Source organism: Euwallacea fornicatus, chromosome 14 (assembly GCF_040115645.1).
Source record: "Euwallacea fornicatus isolate EFF26 chromosome 14, ASM4011564v1, whole genome shotgun sequence".
Taxonomy (NCBI): Eukaryota; Metazoa; Arthropoda; class Insecta; order Coleoptera; family Curculionidae; genus Euwallacea; species Euwallacea fornicatus.
In genome coordinates this window covers 3,459,618-3,486,292 of record NC_089554.1, presented here as the reverse complement: position 1 = coordinate 3,486,292, position 26,675 = coordinate 3,459,618, and the positions used below count along the sequence as shown (strand labels likewise).

The window sequence follows — 26,675 nt, the reverse complement described above, 5'->3', positions numbered from 1 at the left end:
TATCGTAACTAAAATAATTCAAAATCATTTCCGAATAATTGTCTTCACTTTCATTCATGTTTCAACTAAAACTACTAGCATTAATAATTGTTTTTAAATCCTCCTCATTTAACATTCTTTTTGAACTAAAAATTTGCAGTCACACAATATCAAAACTATTACTTTGTGCCTTATAAAGACCTCAATTCGTTTTAGACCAGGTGGATTAGGACTGATATTGTCTTTTTTTTATTATAACTTTATAAACTGCAAATTCTGGTAATAATTTTTTTCCACCATTTTGTCTAGAATAGAGTTTTTTGAGGGTAATACTAAGTTATCTTCTAGTATATTGGCCTTAGAGCTAATGTCCATGTTTGCTTAATACCTTTATTTGGGTTATTTTAAAACTCTTATGCAATTTATATTAAAAAAATTTCCCTACATATAGGACTCCGCCTGTGCCCTCATATACTCTTAAATTAAAACATGTCTAGTGCCTACCTTGGACCTTGACATTTGACTGTTTTGACACTGTCAGTTATTCGCGTTTGTAGAGAAATATTGATTAATAATTTTCTTCTGCACTGCAGGCAGAAGTAAAAGAAGCATTTTCGAAACTAGATCAACAAGATGGTAAATATGATTTTTTTACACATTTTACGTTGTCATGCATAAAAAGGTTCTACTAAGGTACTGAATGTTTGGTTTCAGGCCTTCGCCAAAGTTGTTGTCAAGTGCCCCACTGACGAACTTTCTCTTACAAATTGTGCTATAACAAGCAATAAGGACAAGGAGTTCGAAAGAGTCAAGTAAGTTTCTGACAACCATTTACTTGCTTAGTGCTAAACATACAACACGACCCATTCAAAATTCTGTAATGACAAATATAAATAGGACAATAAATGGAACTTCATCGTTGATAATTTTAATTCATCATGTTAGTCAGCTCTTATTCATAGTTCCTCATAGAATTAAGGCAATGGTAATCAGCAGGTGCTTCACTGTCATGATTCCATATACTGAACACCAAACATAATGTAAATCTGCCAGTTCAAAACAACTTTTACACTTTTGAAACTCACAGATTTTATGGAACTCTGAAGATTCTGACTTTCAATTGAGCTCTATTGCTTATTTCAAACTTCATACCTATACATTTTATGCAGGCATGTGCGAATAGACACTGGTGGTGGGCAGACTTATGTATTTACCATTAAGCCCCAAGTAAATATCCCTCAGGGCCATGTCGGCTTCAGTTTACCACAAAGAAAATGGGCTGTTCTGTCAGTTAATCAGGAGATTACAGTTCAACAGTATGAACCTGAAGATTATATCTCAAATATTATTTTGGAAGCTGATTATATGCAAAAGAAAACGTAAGTTGAGTGAGTATATATGGTAGTTTTATGATATGCTTGTTTCTTAATCAACATTATCCTCTTGATCCTGAATTCTACTTGTGGAATTTTATCATAAATTTTAATTAACTTTTATTTGGATTAAAAAAAAATCTTATAGAGTCTCCCAAGAACCATACGATACTGATGAAATGGCTAAGGAATTTGTATTAACTTTTGCAAATCAAATGTTTACTGTGGGGCAGCAACTTGCATTTGCCTTCAAAGACAAGAAATTATTACTTGTTGTTGTCAAAGAGATGCATGGTAACTTCTATCAATTAATAAAATTTTTATATTAATACATTCATACATATATTTTAGGTATTCATAAGGCATCTGCTCTCAAGGAAGGTCAGGAGTCCAAGCCTAGGAAGTGCAAACTTGGTCTTTTAATTCCCAATACTGCAGTTCAGTTTGAAAAGGCAGATAACTCTTCTTTGAATCTAGTTGGAAAATCTAAAGGGTAAGGTTTCAGCAATTTATAGTTCATGATACTAAAGGAATTAATATTTTTGCAGTCTTCAAGTAAGGCAATCTATTATTAATCCAGATTGGAATTTCCAGAAGATGGGTATTGGGGGTTTAAGTAATGAGTTCAATGCCATATTTAGGAGAGCATTTGCCTCTCGAGTATTTCCTGTTGAAATTATAGAACAACTGGGATGTAAACATGTAAAAGGTGAATAATACATTGGTTGGACTTTGTTTATTACTTCCTGGAAAAAATTATGGACGGGTGTTTCGACCAGGTTTTGGTCCGGATGTAAACTATTCAATTGGACTATGTTCAGGTCTATGAAAGTCATTTCAACTGAACTGGAACTGATACATAAGCAATCCATCCCATAAAAATAGCATTGTTGCTGTATTAATTTAATTTGTAATACCTGATCATACCTAACCTGGGGCTTAATTTAAGTTTCAACTGCAACTAAGCTATATTTGTGGTTTAAGCTTAAGCTGAAACTAGAATTTAACTATTGATTTAAAAAAAAAAACTTCCAGAGTGAATGCAATTAATTCTATTACATAAATATCCTACATGGAATAAACAGTTTCCATTATGCATATTACATAGTTAATGTAAGACATAGTATGTATTTTACTAAAAGGACAATATTTTGAAGGTATTCTTTTATATGGTCCTCCCGGCACTGGTAAAACATTGATGGCAAGACAAATTGGTAAGATGTTAAACGCCAGGGAGCCAAAGATCGTTAACGGTCCTCAAATTTTGGATAAATATGTGGGAGAATCAGAAGCCAACGTTAGGCGGCTCTTTGCAGAAGCTGAAGAGGAGGAAAAACGGGTTAGTTTGTTACGTTTTGTTGATTTCATCTTACATTTCTATGTTTATCAGGCAGGTTCCAACAGTGGCCTGCATATCATAATATTCGATGAAATCGACGCCATTTGCAAACAAAGAGGATCAGTAGCTGGAAACACTGGCGTCCACGATACAGTAGTAAATCAACTACTTTCAAAAATTGATGGCGTTGAGCAATTAAACAATATCCTGGTTATTGGTAAGAGTTTACATTTGTCACTATATTTATCCACTGGCTTTACTTTATATTTATTTCAACACAGGTATGACAAATAGGAAAGATATGATAGACGAAGCCTTAATGCGGCCTGGAAGATTGGAAGTGCAAATAGAAATCAGCCTTCCAAATGAAGAAGGTCGTCTTCAGATTTTGGAGATCCACACAGCTCGAATGAGGAAATTTGAGAAAATTAGTAGTGATGTTGATCTTAAAGTAAAGGACATTAGGTTATTGCTTTAGCATATTTACACTCACGTTTTATAGGAGCTTGCAGCTCTAACAAAAAATTTTTCTGGAGCAGAACTGGAAGGTTTAGTTCGGGCAGCGCAATCCACTGCTATGAATCGCTTAATCAAAGCCACTAATAAAGTTGAAGTGGACCCAGAGGCTATGGAAAAACTGTTGGTCGGCCAGGCCGACTTTTTGCACGCTCTAGCACATGACATTAAACCTGTATGTTTTCCTTTTGGAAATTTGCATGATTCTTATAGGTAATTTACTTTTAGGCATTTGGAACTGCAGAAGAAACGCTTAACCAATATCTGATGAGGGGCATCATTAATTGGGGTCCGCCTGTTACTCATATTTTGGAGGATGGGAATCTTTTGGCACATCAAGCGAAATCTATCGATGGTTCTGGTGAGTTAAAATTAAAATGTTATAGTTTTAGTTTTTATAATAAAATAATTGTTTCAGGTCTTGTATCAGTTTTGATAGAGGGCCCACCAAACTCTGGAAAGACGGCGCTAGCCGCCCAGATAGCTAAAAACTCCGATTTCCCATTCGTTAAAGTGTGTTCTCCCGAAGAGATGGTTGGATTTACAGAGACTGCCAAATGTTTAAGCATTCGTAAGGTTAGTTTAATGTTATTTATCCTCTCTTAAAATTAGCAATTTTTAAACGCATTTTTGTAGATATTCGACGACGCCTACCGATCGACTTTGAGTTGCATTTTAGTGGACAATATCGAAAGATTGTTGGATTATGGTCCGATTGGTCCACGATACTCAAATTTAACATTGCAAGCCCTTTTAGTCTTGCTCAAAAAAGAACCGCCACCGGGCAAGAAATTATTGGTCTTGTGCACTAGCAGCAGAAGGTGATTTTCGTCTGACTATTTTATTGTTGTTTCTGTATTTTCATTTCAGACAAGTGCTAGAAGACATGGAAATGCTGTCTGCTTTTACTACAGTACTTCATGTTCCGAACCTGTCGAAAGCCGAGCATTTGCTTAACGTTTTGGAAGCCTCGGAAGTCTTTAACCCTAACGAACTCAAGCAAATAGCACGTCATGTGCATGACAAACGGTTGGTTAATTAATTTTGTAAATCAGTGGTTCCCAAATTGCTAGATATTTACTGGATAAATATATAATAATTTATGATAAAAATAGATTATTTTCACTAATAACTCTGGCATTTGTAATCTATAAAAGCCAAATCGAAAACGAAATGGTAACTCTGATACCCCTTGTCTCGAAACAAATGACAAGTTATTCATGCATATCATACTGTTCATGCCGGTCTGAATTTGGAAACTACATTCTTTTATTGTCTTTCAGATTAAAAAAGTTATTTTTGTCTTTGCAGCATTTTTATCGGCATTAAAAAGTTGCTCGCCCTCATCGATATGGTAAAACAAATCGATGAGAAACACCGAGTGATTAAACTTATTACCAAACTGGAAGAAGACGGAGCTCTGGAAGATCCAGGCATGGCTTAATTTGCGACCATCATTAGGTAAGGTCGTTAATCTTACCGAATCGAAGTCCCCAATATCCCGTTATTAAATAATAGTCAATTATTTGTAAGGATTAATATATGGGGTGTGTTGTTGGCGATGTATTTTAAGACGAGTTAACTTCCGATTATAATGTTCAATGTGCAATAAAACTCGCGACAATTATAATATGAATAATATATAGTTTATCGACTGTTGACACATTCCCAAAGCTAAGCTAAGGTATATTTCACGTTGCAAAGTGTGTAGCCTAGTAAATGTCGATATTTAGGTTGTTTTTAGAGATTATAGAACAAGGTGATTTGTGAGTCTTTAATTTTAAATGATTTGTATAGAGAATTATTACATCCACATTCAAGTTACTGTTATTTGAAATTGAATTTAACATATATCACTTAATCACTTTTTTGTACACTCATCGCCAATATTGTGATGACGTTGCATTTAATATTTTCTGTGTGTTATTAAAACCAAAAACTCTAGTATACTTAATTCGTATTACATTTATTACACATATACGTGGAAAAGGAGGATAAGCTCAATGTGCAAATGATTGACGTCCTTTTTTCAATTAATGCTGTAATAAATTTCTGTGATTTCGCTGCGGTTAATTTTTGGTCAAACGAGTTTTTTCTACTTTTTAGGAGGACCTAAAATATTTAAAATTGCAAATCATGGCAATCTACGTATGGTAATAAAAACGAATTATTTATTTAATTAAATAACCTGATATGTATGACATAGATCAATTCAGAGTTTGTATCGTTTCTTGTTTGGTTGGGTCAAAAAACGGTTAATAATTTTAATTAACAATATATATGGACAAATCAGAAGTAAAATAGTAAAATACGGAAAATCTTATATTACAATCAACTCTATTATGTTGTATTTTTCAATTTAGCTTTAAACTTCAAAAAAAATATTTAATACGTATTAGTGTCCCGCATTTTTCATGTTTTTATATATTTATAATTTCTTCTGTACTCTATTTTTGATTCAAAATTTGGAAATCGTTTGTGTTCAGATGGAATATAATTATAATAAAATTACACATTATAGTACACATCAAAAGTAACTAAACACTGAAGTATTGAATGCTTCAGCTCTGCGATTTCTTAAAAAAAATATATAATAATTTAAAATATGAATATTCAAATAAGTAACATAATAGGTAGTTCTTACTTTGTACATTGGAGCTGTAGGAAGAAAAGGGCGTCCTGTATTTGGTTCATTATTAAAACAATTAATTAAGCTTAACATAAGCTTTTGCCTTTCTTCATAAAAACTAGTTCCCATTTGAAATAGGCTTTTAAAGGAGAGAAAATTTAGGAAGAGTGAATGTCACAAGGGATATTTATGACATTGTTAATTTACAGGTATTTTACTTATCCGCAACATTAATTTAGAACACTATTTTTCCGTTTTATTCAATAAACATAATAAATAACAAGTAACATAATTGGAGATCGTTGGTCTATTTATTATTCGGTGATTCCTTGAATTGCCCTTTGGTTTAGGAAATTGTTTTACTACCCTCCCTGCACTATAAGTGACTGTAGGTAACGTAATATAATATTATGAATTCGATTTCCACTAAAATACAATTGGTTGTTACATGTAGACAATAGACATATGCGCAATAATACACCAGTCATAACTAGGATAATACGTTCAGTCCTTATTTTCTTCTAATAAGGAATTGAAATTATGATGTTGCCCCCGTATAAATTGTTAATAATCATATGGTTTGAGGTTATACAGATACTTTATTAAGCCCATCTAGGTTAGAAATTCACTATACAGGGTAGCAAAATTTAACACTTCTTAAAGAACATTTTCAATATTTCTTATAATTTTGTTTTCATTTGGATTTATGGTCATCTTAAAAAATTTGATTTAATGTTACGAATTGCTTCACATAGTTGATAATTGAATCAAATGATTTTCTTCCTTATTTCTTTTATTTTCGTAATTTATATCGATAGATATTTTTGCAAATTCTACTAAAAGGGTGAAAGATACCAAAACACTATAAGAGACTAAAAAGCTAAATAATTAAAGAGACAAAATATAAAACTGCCACTCTGTATATCGAATATGGTGTATTTTTGACCATGGGTTTATTAGCATTGTTTTATTATTTCAGACTACTATCGCTCCCAGAAATATAGCCATAATGGTATGTTACACCATGTTTAGTTACCACTCTTGCGAATATAGATTCAAAAATTAACATTTGCAGCATCGAATTCTGTTTTGATATTAAAACAAAACATATAATATAGTAAAGACTAAATTACGTAAATTAATTTAGATTGGGATAAGAAATCATTTTTAGGCATTTAGCAGTGATGTAGGAAAGAATTAAAACCTTTAATGATTTGAATGTAACCTTAGAGTTTGATAATACCTGTTATAAAGGGACAATATAGTTCCAATACCTGCTTAGAAGAAGATACGCCCTGAACGTACTTTAGTACTATCTTAATATTCGTGACACTCTATCGCCAATTACTGATTTAAATTTGTTAAAGTAACGATTGAAATGTCATTGCGTTAAATAGTTTATAATGCTCTCAAAAGAAGGTCAAGACGTAATACTACGGTAAGTTACTATATATTAGAGAAGTAGTGTTGTAGAAAATTGTGTATTAAAAGCTAAATATTGCAGTAAAATATTTTCATCATTATTAGTTGTTTTGATTTTTTTTCTTAATCGCTAATGTATAAAAATATTAATAATATAAATAAAATGTGCGTTAATTTATTTTAAGATTATTAAGTGTTGTTACCGTTTAATTTTATTTTAATTTAATGTTTTAATTGTTAATTTATGTATTTTACATAATTTAACATTCTTATTTATTGTGGTTAGTCTCATTGCCCCATCATATTTTGTTTAATAAAGTCCACCGTTATCAAATGGATTAAGGTGCAGGTGTAGGACCTTGTTTATAGTCGGCCATAGTAATTCTGCAAATTGACGAGGCGTCAGACTTTAGCAAGTTTCAATTAAAATCAGGAAAACTTGTGAATTCTTATGAATTGATGAAGTATGCTGGAGGAACTTGTAAGTGCTTTTAATTTAACTTAAGTATTATGGGTTAAGTAAAAACTCTTCGATTTTCGTAAGTCCTAGTGATAAGCAGTTGTTACTTATATTTTCTTATACCTCATATGCAATTTTCGTTAAATAAAATTATGGTTTTGTTAAAAAGCTTAGTTTTATTTGTGGGTTATATTTGATGTTTTGACAATTTCTCGTTCGTGACGACCTTCAATGACTTGAGAGCGTGTAGCTGAACCTTTTTCCTATGGATTATACAGGGTGTCATGGAGATAAGTAAATCGCAATAGTACTCTGCAATATGATGAAATAATGCTAATAGACTCATGGTTTAAAACGAACCAGTTTTGATATACAGGATAGCAAAGATTCAAATTTTTTCTTATATTTTGGATTTTTCTTCTGTATGCATTGAGTTAATTTATTTAAATTTTGTGGATGTATGTTTAAGATCCTTTCCAACAAAATGTCTAAATCAGTAATAGCCATATATAGGGTATTTTGTTTTTTCAGTCATGTACTATTTTATGCTTTCTTCCTGTACGAATTTTGATACCAAAACTAAAATTCCTTCTTCAATTCTTTAGCTTTTTGGTCTGTTTCAGTATTTTCGTATCTTTCACCGTTTTGGTATAATTTACAAATTTCTATTAATGCAAATTACGAAAGGAAAAAAATCAGCCGACTCCATTGACAAATAACTAAAGCAATTCATATCATTAAATTAAATTTCTTAAATATATCTATATATATATATATATAGAAAAAGTGTAAACTTAAGACTATGTAATGATGTTCTGCAAAACATGAAGATTATGTCTTTAATAACTGCGGAGATATGCAGTTTTAAAATTGGTTATTACAGAGGCACGTTTTTAATTCAAGGTCAAATATCTCAAAAACGGTAAGAGTTAAGCATAGGACATTATGCAGAAAATGTATCAGAAATATTATATAGAAGCTAAAAATAAAGTAATATACTGGGGGTTCCATTTAAAATAAGTAAGTTGCAGCTATTCCAGGTTACACCGGAAGTGACAGAAAGTTGAAAACATAAAAAAAAAAGTACACGTCGAAATTCATTTAACGCCATATTTTCAAATTCGTATCACATTTAGATCCTAGTAGCCTTTTATTGGATAGGCCAAATGACCAACCCTGTATATCATTATCACATACCTCTATATTACACCCTTAGACACATCCAAAAGCTAAAATGAGCCTTAAAATTTCCCATATGAAATAAATTGTCAATATCCGCAATTGAAACTGCCGTGGCTTCAGAGTTCGGTTGAACATCAGGACTAAAAAATAAGGTGATTAATAAAATGTCTCTTTTTATGTCATGATTTAGAGTGGTGCAAATCAACACAAAAGCGTTAATAAATGAGATTTTTGGACGTTGTAATGGTTAGCAGAGAATTTAAACACCCCACATACAATAATCGATATAAAACAACATCAATTGCGTGAAGTCACTGACGTTGGTACTATTGCCACATATATTTTAAATATTAAGTATTTCTGCAATCAGCTTTGTTTCTAACTAGGATGATGAACCGTATGTTAAGATTCGGCGTTACACTTTGATACAAATATAAAAAAATCCTGGTTTAGCAAAAATTGCTTTGGTACCAGAACAATAGATTTCCCCATCAAAAATAATCTAATGGGGCAATGTCTGGTGGACGTGCCGGTCAAAACATGCTCGACTTATGGAATACAATAAATTTCTGTATGAGGCATCTTGACGGATTTTTTTCAATTGTTTACATGCACTACCCTTTAAATCACGGACAATTTACGATTCCCCGTGGATGTTCGCTCTCGGGAGGATTTACTGTATTAAACATAATAGGTTTTGGGTAAGCATATTAAGTAAAAAAGTTTCGTCTCGCACCGAGAATCCAACTCTGTGCCCTGCGGTTAGCTTTAGCCGCCCGTTATATTTATCGTATTTTGTCCGAATATGGCGGACCTCGTCGTTACCGTCTATTGAAGTCACTATAGTGATCCATAATGATTTACGTAGGTGATAGGTAGATAAATTTACATAGAGCGATCACAAAAGTCCTTTAAGGAGTTTTTTATTTTCTTTGAAACGAGTAGATCGTAATTAGGAATATTACTGGATTGTAAATTATGTTGAACACGTGTGTTAATTTAATAGCGTCAAAGACAAAAAAAAATCAATTATTATTTATAAAACGGGCGAAATTTCCGTGAGTACCAGATTTTACGCGTCAAAACGGCTCAAGACTAGCAATTAATAATTAGGGGATTGGTGGGTACCGAGTGCGACAAAAAGAATTGGGATCAAACAGCCTTGAATGCGTATTTACGTTTGCGTATGACGCGCATACCAACACCTGGCACCTCGACATCTTTCGTTACATTTTCAGTTTTCTTTACCACATCCTCCATAAAGAAAACTGCATATATATCAACCTATCTCGTATATGGCTTATTATCAAGTCGATAATTACTGTTTATTTATTTCTAATTTTTATTTATCGCTGATCACTGTGTGTAGGGACTAGAGCGAAAAAGAGCGCAAACAAAACATCTCCCCGAAAATTTCAGGGTCTCGAGATGCGACGCGCGCGCACCCATGCCGGTACGCTTGTCGGTTTGAATTTCGGCAGGGTTGGTGGTGAGGTGCGTTCACTAGTAAATTCGGTAGAATACCTTGACGATGGTTAGAGTGCAAAACATCGAAACTCAATAATTTTTTTAAATAATTTTATTTTTTTATTAATTTATTACTTTTTCATTATTTCTTTGATTTCTACTGTTTGCGCCCAATTACAAAGAACTAACAGTGAGCCATTTTCCGCTCAAATTATCGCTAAATCTCAATCAAATCAGACATGATTTCTTTGTCGTAAACCGTTTGCTAAATCAACAGTAATTTGAGCGAAAGAACGAGTAATTGAAAAAAGTGACGTCCATAAGAAAAAACAAAGTGGATGATGGTGGTTGACAATTGAAACGTCGAATTTCAAATATCGAACATTTTGTGTCGGAGGAAAAGCTGCATTAGCAACATGTCAAAAATTTTGATTTCCCACACTAAATAAGCCGGGGAAAAAATAAATCAATTATCTAAAAATGAAATTTTTTCAAATATCTCCGAAAGTAATCGGCGCATTTCAAATTTTAAAACGGCATATTACTGAGTTTAAAATTTTGTATGTTTTTCCTAGTTTAGCCAGCCTCGTGTCTGTCATAGTTACCGAGATTCCCATGCCCGAGCTGCACAAACGGACACCCTGCGTATGGATCGTGTTTGGTAGATTAGCTCTGCGATTCTGGTAGATCGAGCCGAATCGACGTAGGCCGACCCTGACCGGTTGTCGCAACACGGAAAACCAAACCCGTCGTGGCCGCTCGAAGAGCGTTTGGTCTCCGGATAAGTGCGTGAAAAAGCCGCATGTTTTTTGCGTTTTTCTCATAGATTTATGTGACGCACAACATTGAAAAGTGGTTCAAATAATCCGCAATCCATCAGGAAAGCGATTGCGCTAAAGTTTTAAGTGTTTCAACCCGCTTTGCGACTTTGGAACAGGTAAAAACCCGACGCGAGGTAGTTTGCATGCCTTCCTGTCTTCTGCGCGCCTCAGCCGTAATTCGGTCTTTTATTTCGTTCATTATAGTTGTTGCGGGCGTTGCTAATCCCCACGATTAACTCTTGTTCAAGTTTTTGTTAATAATTTGTGTGAGCAGAATGTTTGGATTGGTGGAATTTATTTCGGGGAGTAGGTACATCAAATTCGACTATCTGGAGAAGTTTGATAAGATTATTAAATGGAACTCGTGTGTTAGAAGTGCGCCCGGTGGCGCATCGCGCGTCAGTTGCCGCTGCATTGTCGCCTTTCCGAAATTTATTTCCACCAAGATTTCCAATCACGCGTTATAATTCCGACCTGTTTTAATGTAAACTTTAAAAATAGGTGGGACAATGAACAACGCACCGACCTCCCGTAATCGAGAGAGAATTCTGGAAGCTATTGACCAGCTGCGAAAAAGAAAAGCCCGGCCGGATGTCACAAGAATATGCAATTATCTGTTTCGGCGTTTCCACGTGAACTCCTCTGAGGCAAAAGCCGATTTGGAGTGGTGCGTCGCCAACAATATCGTCCTGAAGGTGGAGTACAAAGGCAACATAAGTTACAGAAATGCGGCCAAAAAATGGGCCCAGATGCGTCATCGCGAAGCCCGAGGCTACTCTGCAGGTAATCTGAGGGCAATAAGCAAATCGGCCTTTAATAGCCAAAAGTTTATGGAACTGTTAACGAACGTTTTCGGCGAGTTGGTAATGGAAGAGCCCGATTATTTGGAAGTCGGAGTCCCCTCCAAAGAAATAATGGACAACATTTTGGCCAAAGACAGCGCGAAATACACACGCAGCTACATTGCAATATTGCTGGTCAGGGAAGTGGAGCGGGGCAACTTGATTAAGCTCGAAAACGGCAACTATCTATTGGGGCCGTGTACCGCAGATAAGCAGCAATGGATGCCGAAAGCCGCAGATTCCACCGAACAAAAGTCGTACCCTCCTATTTTGCCCAAACGAAATTACAACACGGAGAATGGGAGCGCTAGCGATAATTTTAGCGCAGACGTAGAACGCGATAGACACAGTCATGCGGCAATTAAACCGAAGAGAAGAATGATCGCCAAGATGCAGGCTGCCCAAAGGCAACAGGAAAAATTATCAATGAAAAAAGAAGCGATTGACTCTGGCGATGACAAACCATCCGACAATGGAAATGTCCGACTGGGCGGACGCCGTAAGGTCAGTATATTTTTTAGTGCACTTGCACTTGTTTTCTTTTTTCATGCGTCACGTCCTCTGTCAAATGGAAAAAGGTGCAAGTTCGTGCCATCTATTGTGAATGTTCATCTTTAATCTTTCATTAAAAAAAAAATCTCACTCCATAACCGGACGAAACAGGACATTCATGATATGATTAATTGCTTTTTTGTTTTTATTTATTTAAGGGCACAACTTTGCTAAAAGTCTAAATAAATGCATAAACACTAAAAAAAAGATCAGATGAACATAAATTTGACATTTAAAATAATTAACACAAAATACTATTTGTATCATCTGATCCCTTGGTTCATTTGTTTCTCCATATGATTCTTGAAGGGTTAGAAGTTGACATTGACATTTAACATCTGTTTTTTATATTTTACTTATTACTCTGGATTGTGTCTTATGTTGGAAGTATTGATTGGAATTGGATGTTTAATATTCAGGCTTTTAATTTAATCCCAATGGATAATTATTTAAAAAAAAAACGCAAGTAGGAGTTGAGACATCAGAGGCATGTCTTGGATAAATTCATCTGTTAGATGTTGTGATTGAAAAAAAATTAAAGACCTACATTCAGAGCTGAGCATCAATTGCCAGTTTTTTAGATAATTACCCTTAGTAGATTGATGTTCTGTTGCTTTGAACAAATTCACAGGAGTCACAGGAAAGAACCAAATATTATATATTTACAATAAGACTTCACAGACCCAAATGAAAATGAGATCTGTAAGTAGGGCGAATGTGAATGAAAACTACTAAAGTAGGAAAAAATTATTATAAATTATAAATTATTTGAACATAATTCACATATGAAGATATGCTCTGAGGTGTTGATCGATGAGTTATTTGCTCATACATACTTTGAGATATTTCCCAGGCACTTTTGAGATGTTTTGGTGTACAACAATTCATTAGCAGCAATCCTCTTTTAGAACACTCTAAATGCTATTACATTGACCATGGCACCTTTTGAAATTGCACTCTTTCCACAAACAAATGATTACCTACATATATGTATGTAACAAGTTGATCTCAAAAAGCAATCCAGTTTTAACCACAACACATTTCATATTTCACAAATATGCTTGGTGCTGATTCTACCTTGGAATCTCTTTCAAATTTGTAAATATTAATTTAGTGTGCAGGCCAAATTCAAGTTCTATAGATACTCTAGGACATATCTAACCCCCAAACAATGTACAGTTTCCAAACATTGTACATCAGTAAAACCCTTCAGTGTTTTGCGTTAGAAAAACCATAATTAGAGACTGTAACATTGTTTATAAAGCTCTTATAAGAGCCCTGAGCTTTTATATGTAATTTACTTTAACACTAAACTAGTTTCCATAGAAATCAAAAACCCAACCAGTATCTGGTTTGTACTCTAACGTTTTTATAAAAATTAGCCTGCAGTTGAAGTTGAGAGCACATTAATTACACATTACCCATACATAGCTTGCAAAAACATCTAAAAACAATATTTATCATGAACTGAAAGGTGGCACAAGCAGATTATAATAAAATACTCAGTTGTAGGTACCTTATGTTACCAAATTTAAGATTTACAATTTAGACTAGTAGAGAATTTTCACAGTTACAATTTACTAATTTTAATTACAGAAAGCCAAAAAAGTATTTGACCCATCAGATACTCACGTTCCCAAGAAACGAGGGCGTCCATTAGGGTCCCTTAATAAAGCAACGATGGACAAGCAAAATGGCCATAGTCGACGTGATGAGGAGTCTAGACCAGATTCCCGCAGTTCTACGGGCAGCCGCGATCATGGAGGAGTATGTTCAGTGTGTCACAACCAAAGCAAAAAGGGACTTAATGATAGAATGGTCGCTTGCCGGGAATGCAGTAATAAGGGTAAGTTTCATAATGAAAGGTCTTAAAATGTGTTTATTATTTGTACAATTTACAAGCCAACTTCAGAGGTCAATATCTCCTCAACCATTTACTGTTGAAAGAAAAAGTATTTAACATATCATCATATTTTGAGTTCTCCTTTACTCACCTGTTCTACGTCGGATCCGTTACGATTCGCTCTGTATATTAATTAATGACTTATATTTCATAATTTCAGCTCACTATGCCTGCTTAAATGGCGATGATATGATGCTGAAAATGTATCCAGATAACACCTGGCAGTGCCCCCATTGTAAAACCTGCGTGGTTTGCTATGAAACATCAGATGCAGTGAGTCTTTAAAAACTTTTCTAATATGTTTCAATAAATTCCCATTTTTTTCTCCTAGGGCAATCTAATAGTCTGCTCAGTATGTGCAGATGGTTATCATGCTTCTTGTCATCAGCCAAGGATTACTGACAAAATAAGGGATGGTCAAAGGTGGTTGTGCGTTAATTGTCACGTTACTGATGAATTAAAATTAAACGACATTCAATCCAATATTGGAGATGACCCCATTGGAGTCCCCCCATTGGGGATTAGTCATACAATAACTATTAACAAAGACAATGGTATTTTATGACACCTCAAATTTACACGCATTAATCTGTAATAAGAATATTTTAGTTATTAAAGGAACCTCTTCCCATTCAAACTCCTCTGGAATACCCTCACCGTACGATTCACCTTCACGCAGCACCACACCTTCAGATTCAAGTCGACGTGGGAAGAATCAATCGGAGTCTCCAGAGCAAGAAGGAGAGTCAGACTCGAATAGTGGAAAGGAATCTGATCAGGAAGACCACGATATCGATCCTTCGATTCCAGATGCCACACATTGGACGCCGGATGATGTTTATGAGTATTTCGCACAGTATTTTCCTGAGGAGGCCAAAGTGTTTAAAGAGCAGGTAAGCGGGATTGTTTTGGTGTTGTCAATGAGCATTTTGATTATTTCGGTGCGAGCCTTTTTTTGGAGCCGGTAAGGAAAGTCCTACAAAAGGTTTTTTTTTGCAGGAAATCGACGGTCGTTCTCTTTTATTGTTGAAAAGACTTGATGTGCTAACTAACCTGAATCTCAAATTGGGCCCTGCCTTAAAGATTTATCGCCACGTTACAATGCTTCAAGTGAGAAGAGACGATAGGCGGCTCTACTGGCTCTAGTAAAGTCTTACATTTTCATTTCACTCATCTACATTTCATGTACACATTAATATATTGTTTTTAATCGATTATATTTTCGAAGTGATTTTATAATAATTTAAGGTAGGATTACTTACAGTTACTCACAAAATTGAGTATACACCTATCTAACTTTCTAATAGTTTAAAGAAATTTAAAATTTAAACAATTTTCAAATAATGATTGAGAATGTTGCTGCAAGAAGGAGCCAGTTCTAGTTGTTATAAATTTTTGGAAGCAAAAAAAAGCGGTTTAAAATTATTTGACTTAATACGAAAAGTTGGAAACCGATATATGGAAAGAATTTGATATGCCTCAATAGTTGGCGTAAGTATAGCAGTTAAAAATATCGTATTACGAAAAAAAAAATAGAAAAAAAGAAATGGGGCTAAACCCTTCTTGTACCAAGATATTAAAATAGGCGAAATAGTTTTTAAAATATTTATTATTGTAACGTTAGAAAACATATCAAGACTTTTTATCTTTATTTAATCAAAACATACAATATTTTTAAAGATACTAGGGTTAATTACCCTTATTTATTATTGTTAGTATTATTTAACTCTTAAAAATAGGGTAAGATGAAATTTATACATCAACTAGATCGTTATCATCGGTTCCTGAAATTATCTTTGCTACTTTTTGAACCCTAGTCGCTTCAAATTTGAGAGCATTATAATATTTCCTGTCATTTAGAGGAACAAATTTATTCACCAGTTGCATTGCGTCATCAAACTCAGGATCTTTTAATTTATCATGTATGGTATCCCACCTTACAAGTGTCTGAACGAGTTGTTCTGAAACGGTAGTTGAAATTATCCTTGAAGTAACGAAAATAAAAATCATTGGTCACTTTGGGTTTAATCCTGGGATCTGCAACACGTTCTGGTTCAAATTTTCCCAAATACATTTTATACATTCGTTTGACATTAAGATCAGGGGATAGGTAAAAACGAGCAAACTTATTCCTGCTGTAATGCGACTCTGCGAGGAAAACTTTTTATATTGTAAATAATTTGGTCAGTTACCTTATTCGGGCGATTACTATGTTTCTTTTCTTTGCTCGTGCATGGTAAATATTTTGTCCCCGATAAAACTGAGAAATGTTAAACACACGTTTCTTAGAAATCACATGTACGGCTGCAAAAGCGTTCTTACAAACACGAATGTTTTCTGTGCTTAACTTTATATGATATGTATGGGAGCAACTCGGATTTTTCCAGCACCAGTCTTCGAACAAATTTGTACAACACTTTTTGTTTGGATCAAACTTTCCAAATATGTATTTTGCATATTGCCATCCACGATTTTATTAAACTTGTCCAAAATCACATTTCGTTTTCCTTCACTCACTTTGTCAAAACACTTAAATTTACATTTACAATTTGCTTCAGCAGTTCTTGGTTCAAGTTGCATACTTTTCAAGTTTTCATAACTTCTTTCTTCTGCGGCAACCTTTTTTCTAATATTTCTCTTTCAGTTGGCTGGATCAGCTGATTTCCTAGTTTTCTTAAGACTAAGTTGCTTCGCTTTCGGCACCTACTTGTTTCCATTATCTTAGGAACTTCTTGAACCTCCTCATTATTTGTATTATCTGCTGACGATGTTTCCTCTTTCTTCGTAAGATTTGTTTTTTCGTTACTGGTTGAAAATCAGTCTTATTTAAGGAATCACATGTACAACTATGTTGTAGGTCTGATGAATCACTTGAAAACGCGTCCTTTGCACTATTTGTAACATTAGTTATAACTTAAAAATCACTTTATCGCATAAAAATATAAAACATCATATTCGGTCCGTGATGCATTCTTTGCAGGCAACAGCTCGACTAACACAAAAAGTTTTAACAATAATACACGCCCGGAAACAAGTAAACAAGTCCTATCGAGCTCCCGAGCTGCCACTTTTTATACCAAACGAAAAGGAAGGCAGCTCCAAAATTTAATGTATCTTCCTCAGATTAAATGGGAACTAATTCTTCCTAAATGCCTTGCACCAGTCGATGCGCTATAGTTTTTTTACATTATGTTCGGTAAAAAAGTGAAAAATGGTCGAAAATGGGGCTGGTCTCTTTATGCTCCAGTACTCTCAATCTTCGATTAATTTAATTTTAACATGTCCAAAATCAATACTAAAACAAAAAAAATCATTATATTTAAGAAAACAATGACACAATTAAGTGTGCTTTTTATAAAAATGGGGCAACTAAGCTCCAATATTGAATTTTAATAATTAGTCGAGTAGCCTTTAACTTCAATAAGGGCTTTCAAACGGTGTGGCATACAAGCGACTGATTTTTCTATCAATGAAAATGGGATATTTCCCAAGCGTTACTGATTGAGTTTTTAAGTTTTGTTTTATTTGAAGGTTAACCATTTTTGACGACTTTTAACTTTTAATTACAAATTTTATAATAGGCTGATGTCTGGGGACTGTGGGCATGGATTTATTAGATGCGAAACGTTATAAATGAGCCAAGTGCCGTTACTATTACATTATGTTTTTGGTCGTGATCTGGGTAAAAATAGTAGCTTTGATATATTTTTGCTTTCTTCTCAGAACTTTGAACGATATTTTTTAAAATTTGTAATTATTTGTGCTTATCCATTATGCCCTTGACAAATTCCAGAGTTTCAGTTTCGTTACTATTCATACGACTCTATAATACTACACTATCATCTCCGAGTTTATTGGATACAACTGTGTGTTTTAGTTTCAAACCAGTATTTGATTTCTTTCAAACGATTTGACGGTCATCTTATCAAAATAAATTAATTTTCAATTCATTGGGAAAAATTACGTTCTTCCAAAAAGTTTGATCACATTTTATGTACTTTTTAGCGAAGTTTTATCTTTTTAGTCTTATTTTGTTTTGAAATAAATGGCTTTTTACAAGCAATTCGTCCGTGATAACCATATTTTCGGAGTACTTTGCGAATTATTTCCATTGATTTATAACATTGGATTCTCTGATCAATTGCGATACACTATTTTTATACGCTTATTTTCGGATTTTCTTTTTTCGAAAAATAAATCGTTCATATATCAGAGCCAAGTTCTTCCTTCCGCTATCAGCTTTGTCATTGTTTCCAAACTTTAACGGAAAAACATTTCCTGTATTGTCAAGTGGCCTCTACCAACTAATTTTCCTATCGCTCAAAAAGATTGTACTTGGTGATAACACTTTATAATTTGTTTCCGTATTTCGATAGAAGTTTTACTTTACTATACACACATTTTTATTAGATCTAACTTTTTTTGCAGGACAACGGAGTAAAACAAGAAAATGTGACAGAACATACTTTTGTCATTTATTTAGATTTTTAAAAATATTTCTCTAAAAAAAATAAGTGTACCCTCAAATTTGTGTTATCGTTTTCGTATATTTTCTTGTTTTTTGAATATATTAATCCTTTTTCCAACTTTTTTTTATGTAACATTAACTTGGGATATGCAAGAACTAATATAATAAAAAAATATTTAAAAATCGATTAAATTTTGAATTTCTTTAAATTGTTCAAAATATCGATTGGTGTGTACTCAATTTTGCAAGTAACTGTATATGTTTTTGTTACGTAAGTTAAGATTTAAACTTAAAAATAAATTAAATATGTACTTTTAATTATATCGAATGTTCAGAACATTAAGAAGTTTTAGATTTTACCATTGACATACCTTACTTTATGCGAAAGAGTGTTTATTAACGAAAAAACCTACGGGAGGTGTTGAAATATCAGACACAGCATACATACAAACCTAACCTGAACTGTCTTATTTTACGTGAAGTTCAAATATACGTGGAAGCTATCTAAAATACCTATTTAAACAGTAATCGAGACACATTACATACTGTTGGAATATCTTTAAGGAATCTTTTAAGAAGAATTATATTGGAATCTTCTTCATTCTATTAGAGTGGTCGCGAGAATACTCCTATATTAAACCGGGAATATGTAGGAATATTTCAAGAATTTTCTGAAATATGACATTGATAGTTACAGTCATATGACCAATAAAATATTTAAGAATTTTCAGAAGCTTTCTATAAATTTCCACTTAAACGCCGAATTAATATAGTATTAAAACATTAAACGAGAACGTGACGAAGTAAATTTGATGATTCATTTGTGTGTGAACTGTCCGTAAACGCACCACCGAAGCGCTGCAATTTGGAGCAGTGTATTCGCCAAATTGTCCAGATGAAATTTTGTGGTTGATTATTTCAATTATTATAAATGAGTTTATGCCCCTTTTATTTATATTTTATAAACTCGTTAAATACCTAAACTGCAAAAATATGCAAACGTATCAACATGGTGAAAGTTTGGCAGCAGTGTCAATGTCAAATAATTCAGGGTATTTTTATTTAAGCATACAAATCAAGTGAGTCACATTCTAGTTTCCTAAATAACTATTATGTACAAAGTGCTTTTAAAGGAATTTGATTTCCTTTTAGAAATTAATTAATTTTATAACTTTAAACGCAAAAAATTGAAATAATAATTAACATTATATTACAAATAAGTAATGAGGTATGCTTTGCCTCGGTTTAGGTATTTTCGGGCCTGCAGACTATTCTTTTAATACCTGAAGCCTCTAAAGTACCGGTAGGATTTGTAAGCATCATATGCGTAGATTAAACCTAGAACGGAACCGGCCATCTGAAACATTTTATTAGCTATAAAAGGCAAACGATGAATTAACGCAAATGTACCTGTCTTAAGAACATTTACTTTATATCACATATGTGCATATATCATGGAAATATTTCAGAGGGCGATAGTACTCTGCAAAATAATTTAAAAATGTTAATAAATCGATGGTCGTAAACGCACCATTTCCGATATACAGGATGGCAATAGTTTCATATTTTTTCTCGCGTATGAATAAGGTTAAATTGTTGAAATTTCTTACACCTAGTTTCCATAATATCCTGAATGACTTTTGATGCCGTGTTTAGATTCTTTCTTCAATTCTTTATCTTTTTGGTATCTTATGACTATTTTCGTCTCGTTCACTTTTTTTCGTAGAATTTTCAAAAATATTTATCGAAATAAATTAAGAAAATAAAGAAAGTAAGGGAAAAAATTGTTGGGCTTAATTATCAACTATCTGAAGCAATTAGTAACATTTAGTCAAATTTCTTAAAACGAAACTAAATATAAACGAAAATTAAGTATAAAAACTATTGAGAATGTGCCATCTTGTATATTGAAAATGGTGCGTTTTTCACCATGGTTCTATTAATATATTTTTTTATTATTTTGCAGAGTACTATTGCTCCCTCAAGTATCACCATGGTGATATGTTCCTTTATATTATGCATAAGATGGAGCAGTTAAAAACCACGCCGATTCAAGATAAAAACGTCAAAACTGTAATATGTATATGTATATATAAAATATATACAAATAATGTATAAGTAAATTTTATCTGCGCCACTCTATATAGCATCGTACCTAACTTACATATGCGGCACTCATGGCAGGATACACTTGGTAATGTGATGTAATTATAAAGACTGGTTCCAGTACCATATTAACAACGTATCCCAAATAAGAACAGGTACTTAAATATGTCACTGCAGCGAGTACATTGAATAATACTTCCTGAATGATTATTAGTTTGATTAGCGACTTTTGCCGTATATCTTGAATTGCAATACTTACAAAAAGAGACGACTTGACAAGATTTATCGATTTTGGCGAAAATATGTAACAGATAAGCAATAGAAAAGTAGTCAGGAAGCACCAAGTTACATTGTTAACAAAAGACTGAAATGATAATCCAATTATGCTTGAGTAATTTGAGCCATATTGTAATGCTAAACCCTGGCAAAAAAATCCTATAATCTGAAACTTATAACTCAGAACTTGTTTTCTTACAAAGAAAATTGACGCAAAACTCACCACTTCTGCTAATTTTAATTTCCCTGAACCGGTTTTTAAAAATTCCAAGTGGATGCAACTGCAGCAGCGGCAACAACAGCAACACCCAATACCACTTTGGTTGCTGTGTACTGGGACACTTATGATCGTTGGACCTCTACGTGACCTACTCATTTTTATGTTATTTTTAATAAATTTATATTAAATCTTATGAACAATAGGTTTGCCTTTGAAACACGTTTCTTCCGGTAGATGCATGTGTATGATTCTGGCACGCGATACAGACGGAATGCGCCAGATGAAAATAAACACGGCTTTGATGGGGAGCAAAGCTCCGTGAGGGTTCAAGAATTTATTTTTAGATAAAAGTCATTCATCGGTTTTTTATTTTGCATGTTTTTATATCTGCAGGTATTGTAGGATATTTTCGTTTTTTTTAAATAGAGAATATCCGCAAAAAGGAGATGAGCCTTAACCCTTAACGTGGGCATCTCGAAAACTGTTAATGATACAAAATTGGTTAAATGAAGGGACAATTATGCCTCTATTAGATGAGATTTTTATATTTTTAATAATTATTAAATTTTTAAATGTTTAATCAATGTTTTTTTAATTACCAAAGGATGCATTATTACTTATTCATTAAATACCAAAATAATTCTCGTCTGTTGATAGCCGTCGCCAGTAAATGTTTTTATCGGTCTGAATGAAATTCAAATCCACGTAAACGTAATCGTATAAGACGCCCTTTTTTCACACAAGGAGATAATGCGCATTTACTAACGTGGGATATTATGTGACGAACACACTTACTACATTAATTTAATGAAGCATTTGGAACGAAATTATACCAATAATTAGGCCAATCCACTATTGTGGATTTCTTGACAAGTCATCAGATGGCATACACCGAATATCAGAATTTTCCCCCCTGATGTTAAAGAATTTATTCGGTTTCGTCGTGTAAATTCAGCTAGTGAAATGCAGACGATTTTTTGCAACTCAAGCCCTTTGTGCTACTGCAGAAATTATTTTGCTGTGCTCTATAAATATTCCTCTTGCATGTGGCCAGTACTAGCCTCATGGGGGGCGAGGTTGGAAGACAGCCCAGGGTGGCGGACTTTTCGGATCGGAGGTTTTGCTTGTGTCTAGGGGGCGGTAATTAAAAGTTTCGCTCCGAGTTCCGGACTTTCTAAGGCAGACCCTACATGTTGGCGACAAAGACCTTCGTTTAATTTGCACTCAATGGATTGGAAGGTTACTTCCATTTCGTAGACAATGGATATCTGCAATACTTTATTGTATTTGACCACCTAAATAATCAACAAGCTTATCAAATTTCTATGCAAATATTGCAGATTTGCGATACGACATATTGATGCCATACTGAGCTGGTGCGTTTTTGAGTGTCGCAGAACCTAAACAAATAGTGCGCATGAATTCATTAAAGTGGTTCGTTAGATGCTCATCATTCCATAATTTCCAAAACAAACGGAAAAGTTTATAGGCCGCAGGCACGTTCTACGGTCTATCTACCCATTTACTTTCAGATACGATAAATTGAGCGATGAATTATTTATTAATGTATAAATAGACGCAGGTTATTCGCTAATCAGTTTCTGCGAAACCTTTACGCGCAGCGACTGGTACTTACTGATCTTTCCTGTTTAATTTGTGATCAGACCCTGTCTTAGTTTCCCTCAATGGATGTTACGCTTAACAGGGAGATCTTTCAAAAACATGGTGAGTACGTGATTGTGAATCAGTTACGTTCCCAATTTACTCGATATAAATTTAATTTTGCCTCTGAAAAAAAAACACGAATTCGCTTTTTTCTTTTTTATTAATTTCGTTTTTTATTTCTTTTTATAATAAGAGTCGCTGGTCATGGTGCAAATTGAGCAAAAACAATTTTCTGTGCTGAAATCCGTAGCGACATCGCACCTTGGTACCATTAAAAGAACTAAGCGGAAACGTAAGCCGCATGAACTGTGAAAGTATCAATAAGCGAGGTGGAGCAATAGCGCAGTGTAATCTCGTTAAAATGGCAAAAATTGCATCATTAAAATTACATGAACAGTTCGTACTATGGCATATTCCAGTCTATATAAGTAAATAGCTATGAAATTCCCATTAGAAAGGAGATCTTTAATCGGCAATTTTACTATCTCTTAGATGCCTTTATTGCATAATAATTCGTTCCAAGATGCGAATGTACATCGCAAAATTTATTCGACCTTAGCAAATCATTATTGACCTTTCGCGATCGCGATACACGATTTAGCAGGAACATTTCATATCACTGTGAATTTTAAAATTAATTTTCTTTTTCAGTTAATGAGTCCACGACCAATCTATCGCTCTCTCAAATAATAGAAGATGAATCAAAGCAAGTGCAAACTGTAGTCATTTTTGTAATATCAGCAGTTCTAATCATAATTTTGATATTTGTGTTGGCTGTGTTTATCGACTGTCGGCAACAGTGAGTAAAACTATAGTTAGTTTATCAAGTATATGTGAGTAAATCGATCCGCAGAATTTTTGCTCATTGAGATGAGGTAAAATTGATGTATCAGCAGAAAACAAGTCTACAGAAACACACTAATTTGTTGCTTTCGTTACAATCATTACACCAGAAAACTAAACTGACCTAATTTGTCTGCTTTTTTTTTATTTTACAGGGTGTTTCTTAACGTCGTGATAATGTTTCAAGGTGCGATTCGTCGGATCATTTTATGAAGAAAAGTTCATATGAACATATGACCGCAAGGGCACAAATTTTTAGCCACAAGGAATTGAAATTTTTCTTGTCAAACTGTTATTTTTTAAAATTTCAGAAAGTACTTCAGATATTGCCTTCAATTTTGGTTTATGTTAAAAATATATAAAACGCATGGACAAGGACTTACTATAAAATCCTGTAAGAGCATTTTAATAAGAAAGGTAACTCTATTGATCGACCAATGGCGTTTCTACATACATATCTTCCGATATTATTTACGAAAAAAGTGATACGCCACTGATATCGTTTCGCGGGAATGTTTTTTATGATTAGGCTGGTCAACTCTATGTGAAAAAGGTCTCATAAAATAAACTATGAAATATTCAGCGCTTGTAAAAAGTATTACAACACGTTTGTAACATTCATGAACCTGATATATTTTTAAAAGCATGTAAACACGTATAATTTTATTTTAAAATAGAAAGTTACCCATTATGGTATATAAAATGAAAGGTAATTCTATATAGGATACAATGGTATACTCAGAATAGAAATTAAATAAACAGTTTTCTAAAAAAGTAAATTAGTAAATATGGAATAAAGTAATTCACTATTATTTCAAACAAAATTTAATTTCCTGCAATAAATATTCAAATTTAACAATGACTTCGTCGTCCCTCGAACTCCTTTAAACAATTATCCAGTGTTGCTTCTACTATTCATTCTAATTCTGTTTGAATTCCGAAACGCAAATCATCTAAATTAGGCGGTCTATTTTCGTAAACGGAACCATTTAAGTGACCGTCAGTGAAAAAAATCAAGGGGCGTAAGATCTGGAGACGTGGCGGCCATTCTGTTGCGCCTCTTCTACCGATTTATCTCCCAAGGAAAATTTCACCGAGGCACTCTCTCACAACCATAGCACGATGTGGCGATGGACTATCTTCTTAAAATCAAATATTTTTGGCTATTTGTTATCCATTTTCTCCACGAAAAATTGCATGGATGATGCGTTGTTCACTTCGAGAAAAAGAGTGAAAAAATTACATTAAGACGTAAAAATGCGACATATGAAATTTTCTTCATAAAATCATTGTAATCACAAATAATCTGAAATATTAGTGCGGTATTAAGGAACATTCTGTATTTGTCAAAGCGACACGATGCATATCACGATTTTTAGCAACATTTTTTCCATTGCTTAGTTCCACGACCAAATAATTTACATCTGACCACAAGGTCAATATAATATTCAAACCGACGTGGATGATCGTTAACCGATGCAAAATACCTTGGATTAGGTTAAAAATCTGCTTTTGAATACTACGATTTCATTCTTACGTAAGCCAATGTCGATTTTAATCAAATCATGGGAACTTTTCATCCTTATTTTTCTTGCGAAGTGAATTAATGATGGACTTTACAGGAAAATAAATGATTCGAATGTCAAATCCTTGAAGAAGAGAGTGAGGCGGAAAATTCAAAATTCCTTGCCTAAACTACCAACTATAGGGGAAAGACCTCAGAGGGGGGATGAGAGAAGTATTGTGGCTAATATGGAAGTAGAGCCTTCGACATCACAATATTATGTAATTTGATGTTGTACTTAATAGTAGGATTTTTTTATTACAAAGGCATCATAATCTACGATTATAGCATTAGGCATATATCGTAACAATCCTGTTATGCGCTGCGGCGCACCTAACAGAGTCGTTATGATTAGAGATTGGTTAGTAGGGAAATATATTAGAAATTTCAATTCCTTCGTGTCTAAACACTAACTAATTTACAACATTTCTCGACGCCTAAAATCATTAGTTAATTCCACCCAGCAGCCCGTTTATATGTTATGCTCAGGACCGGTCTCAGTAAGTCCGTTGCTTAACCTCGCCTCTCTATAAAGTTACTGGTTAATTCATACACAACTTCGTATAGGTACAGTTAAAAGAACACCTATGAGATATACATATACGGAAGGTAAACATATCTACTATGGATGAACTCAGGAATTCCAATTATTCAGAAATCGTATGTAGTATGTATGTGAGTTCCGCACCTAGAATGAACACTAAATATGCGCCCAGCGTATCCAGAAGATATATTGGTTGAAGTTTATTTTTGAACGTGCTTTTATGCATACTACAACCTGCTAAAATCGTCGATTATCATGTATGATAACAAAAAGGAATTTTACCATAAGTATTATGTAGTAGTCATAATCAAATATGTTGTATTGTCTTCTATATTGTAAATACAAGTGTTTGAACCCCTTCCACCCTTATGAATTTGGTATTTGGGAACGATTGCAACAGTTATTCCAACATCAGGAAGAAGCTCAGGGATTGCATTGTATCGGTTCAGTGCCCACTGCGAGGTATTTTAATGGTTATCCGTTATTTTCATAATAATAAAAAAA

The 26,675-nt window shown here is 33.7% G+C and overlaps 4 protein-coding genes across 4 annotated transcripts; 3 read left to right on the top strand and 1 right to left on the bottom strand.

Moving 5' to 3' along the window:
- Positions 1-496: 496 nt before the first annotated feature.
- Positions 497-7,886, top strand: LOC136343271 (vesicle-fusing ATPase 1-like). The gene is made up of 15 exons (XM_066289882.1): positions 497-615; positions 694-791; positions 1,149-1,358; positions 1,501-1,646; positions 1,704-1,845; positions 1,901-2,061; positions 2,510-2,691; positions 2,743-2,908; positions 2,973-3,142; positions 3,194-3,382; positions 3,436-3,568; positions 3,626-3,783; positions 3,844-4,028; positions 4,078-4,236; positions 4,519-7,886. The coding sequence occupies exons 1-15, from the start codon at positions 613-615 to the stop codon at positions 4,649-4,651; spliced, it is 2,235 nt and encodes a 744-aa protein (XP_066145979.1). The 5' UTR covers positions 497-612; the 3' UTR covers positions 4,652-7,886.
- A 3,216-nt stretch (positions 7,887-11,102) lies between these two features.
- On the top strand, positions 11,103-15,702 carry Lint-O (L(3)mbt interactor in ovarian somatic cells). Its single transcript, XM_066289840.1, has 7 exons — positions 11,103-11,304; positions 11,690-12,534; positions 14,179-14,428; positions 14,646-14,758; positions 14,817-15,039; positions 15,095-15,378; positions 15,485-15,702. The coding sequence occupies exons 2-7, from the start codon at positions 11,698-11,700 to the stop codon at positions 15,629-15,631; spliced, it is 1,854 nt and encodes a 617-aa protein (XP_066145937.1). The 5' UTR covers positions 11,103-11,304; positions 11,690-11,697; the 3' UTR covers positions 15,632-15,702.
- A 3,236-nt stretch (positions 15,703-18,938) lies between these two features.
- sing (MARVEL domain-containing protein sing) lies at positions 18,939-21,881 on the bottom strand. Its single transcript, XM_066289841.1, has 4 exons — positions 21,559-21,881; positions 21,319-21,501; positions 21,118-21,258; positions 18,939-20,310 (listed from the first exon to the last, which is right to left on the bottom strand). Exons 1-4 carry the CDS (start codon positions 21,709-21,711, stop codon positions 20,230-20,232), a joined length of 558 nt encoding a protein of 185 aa, XP_066145938.1. The 5' UTR covers positions 21,712-21,881; the 3' UTR covers positions 18,939-20,229.
- A 1,101-nt stretch (positions 21,882-22,982) lies between these two features.
- On the top strand, positions 22,983-26,534 carry LOC136343426 (uncharacterized). Its single transcript, XM_066290150.1, has 3 exons — positions 22,983-23,280; positions 23,872-24,019; positions 25,686-26,534. Exons 1-3 carry the CDS (start codon positions 23,241-23,243, stop codon positions 25,855-25,857), a joined length of 360 nt encoding a protein of 119 aa, XP_066146247.1. The 5' UTR covers positions 22,983-23,240; the 3' UTR covers positions 25,858-26,534.
- The last annotated feature ends 141 nt before the right edge of the window (positions 26,535-26,675 follow it).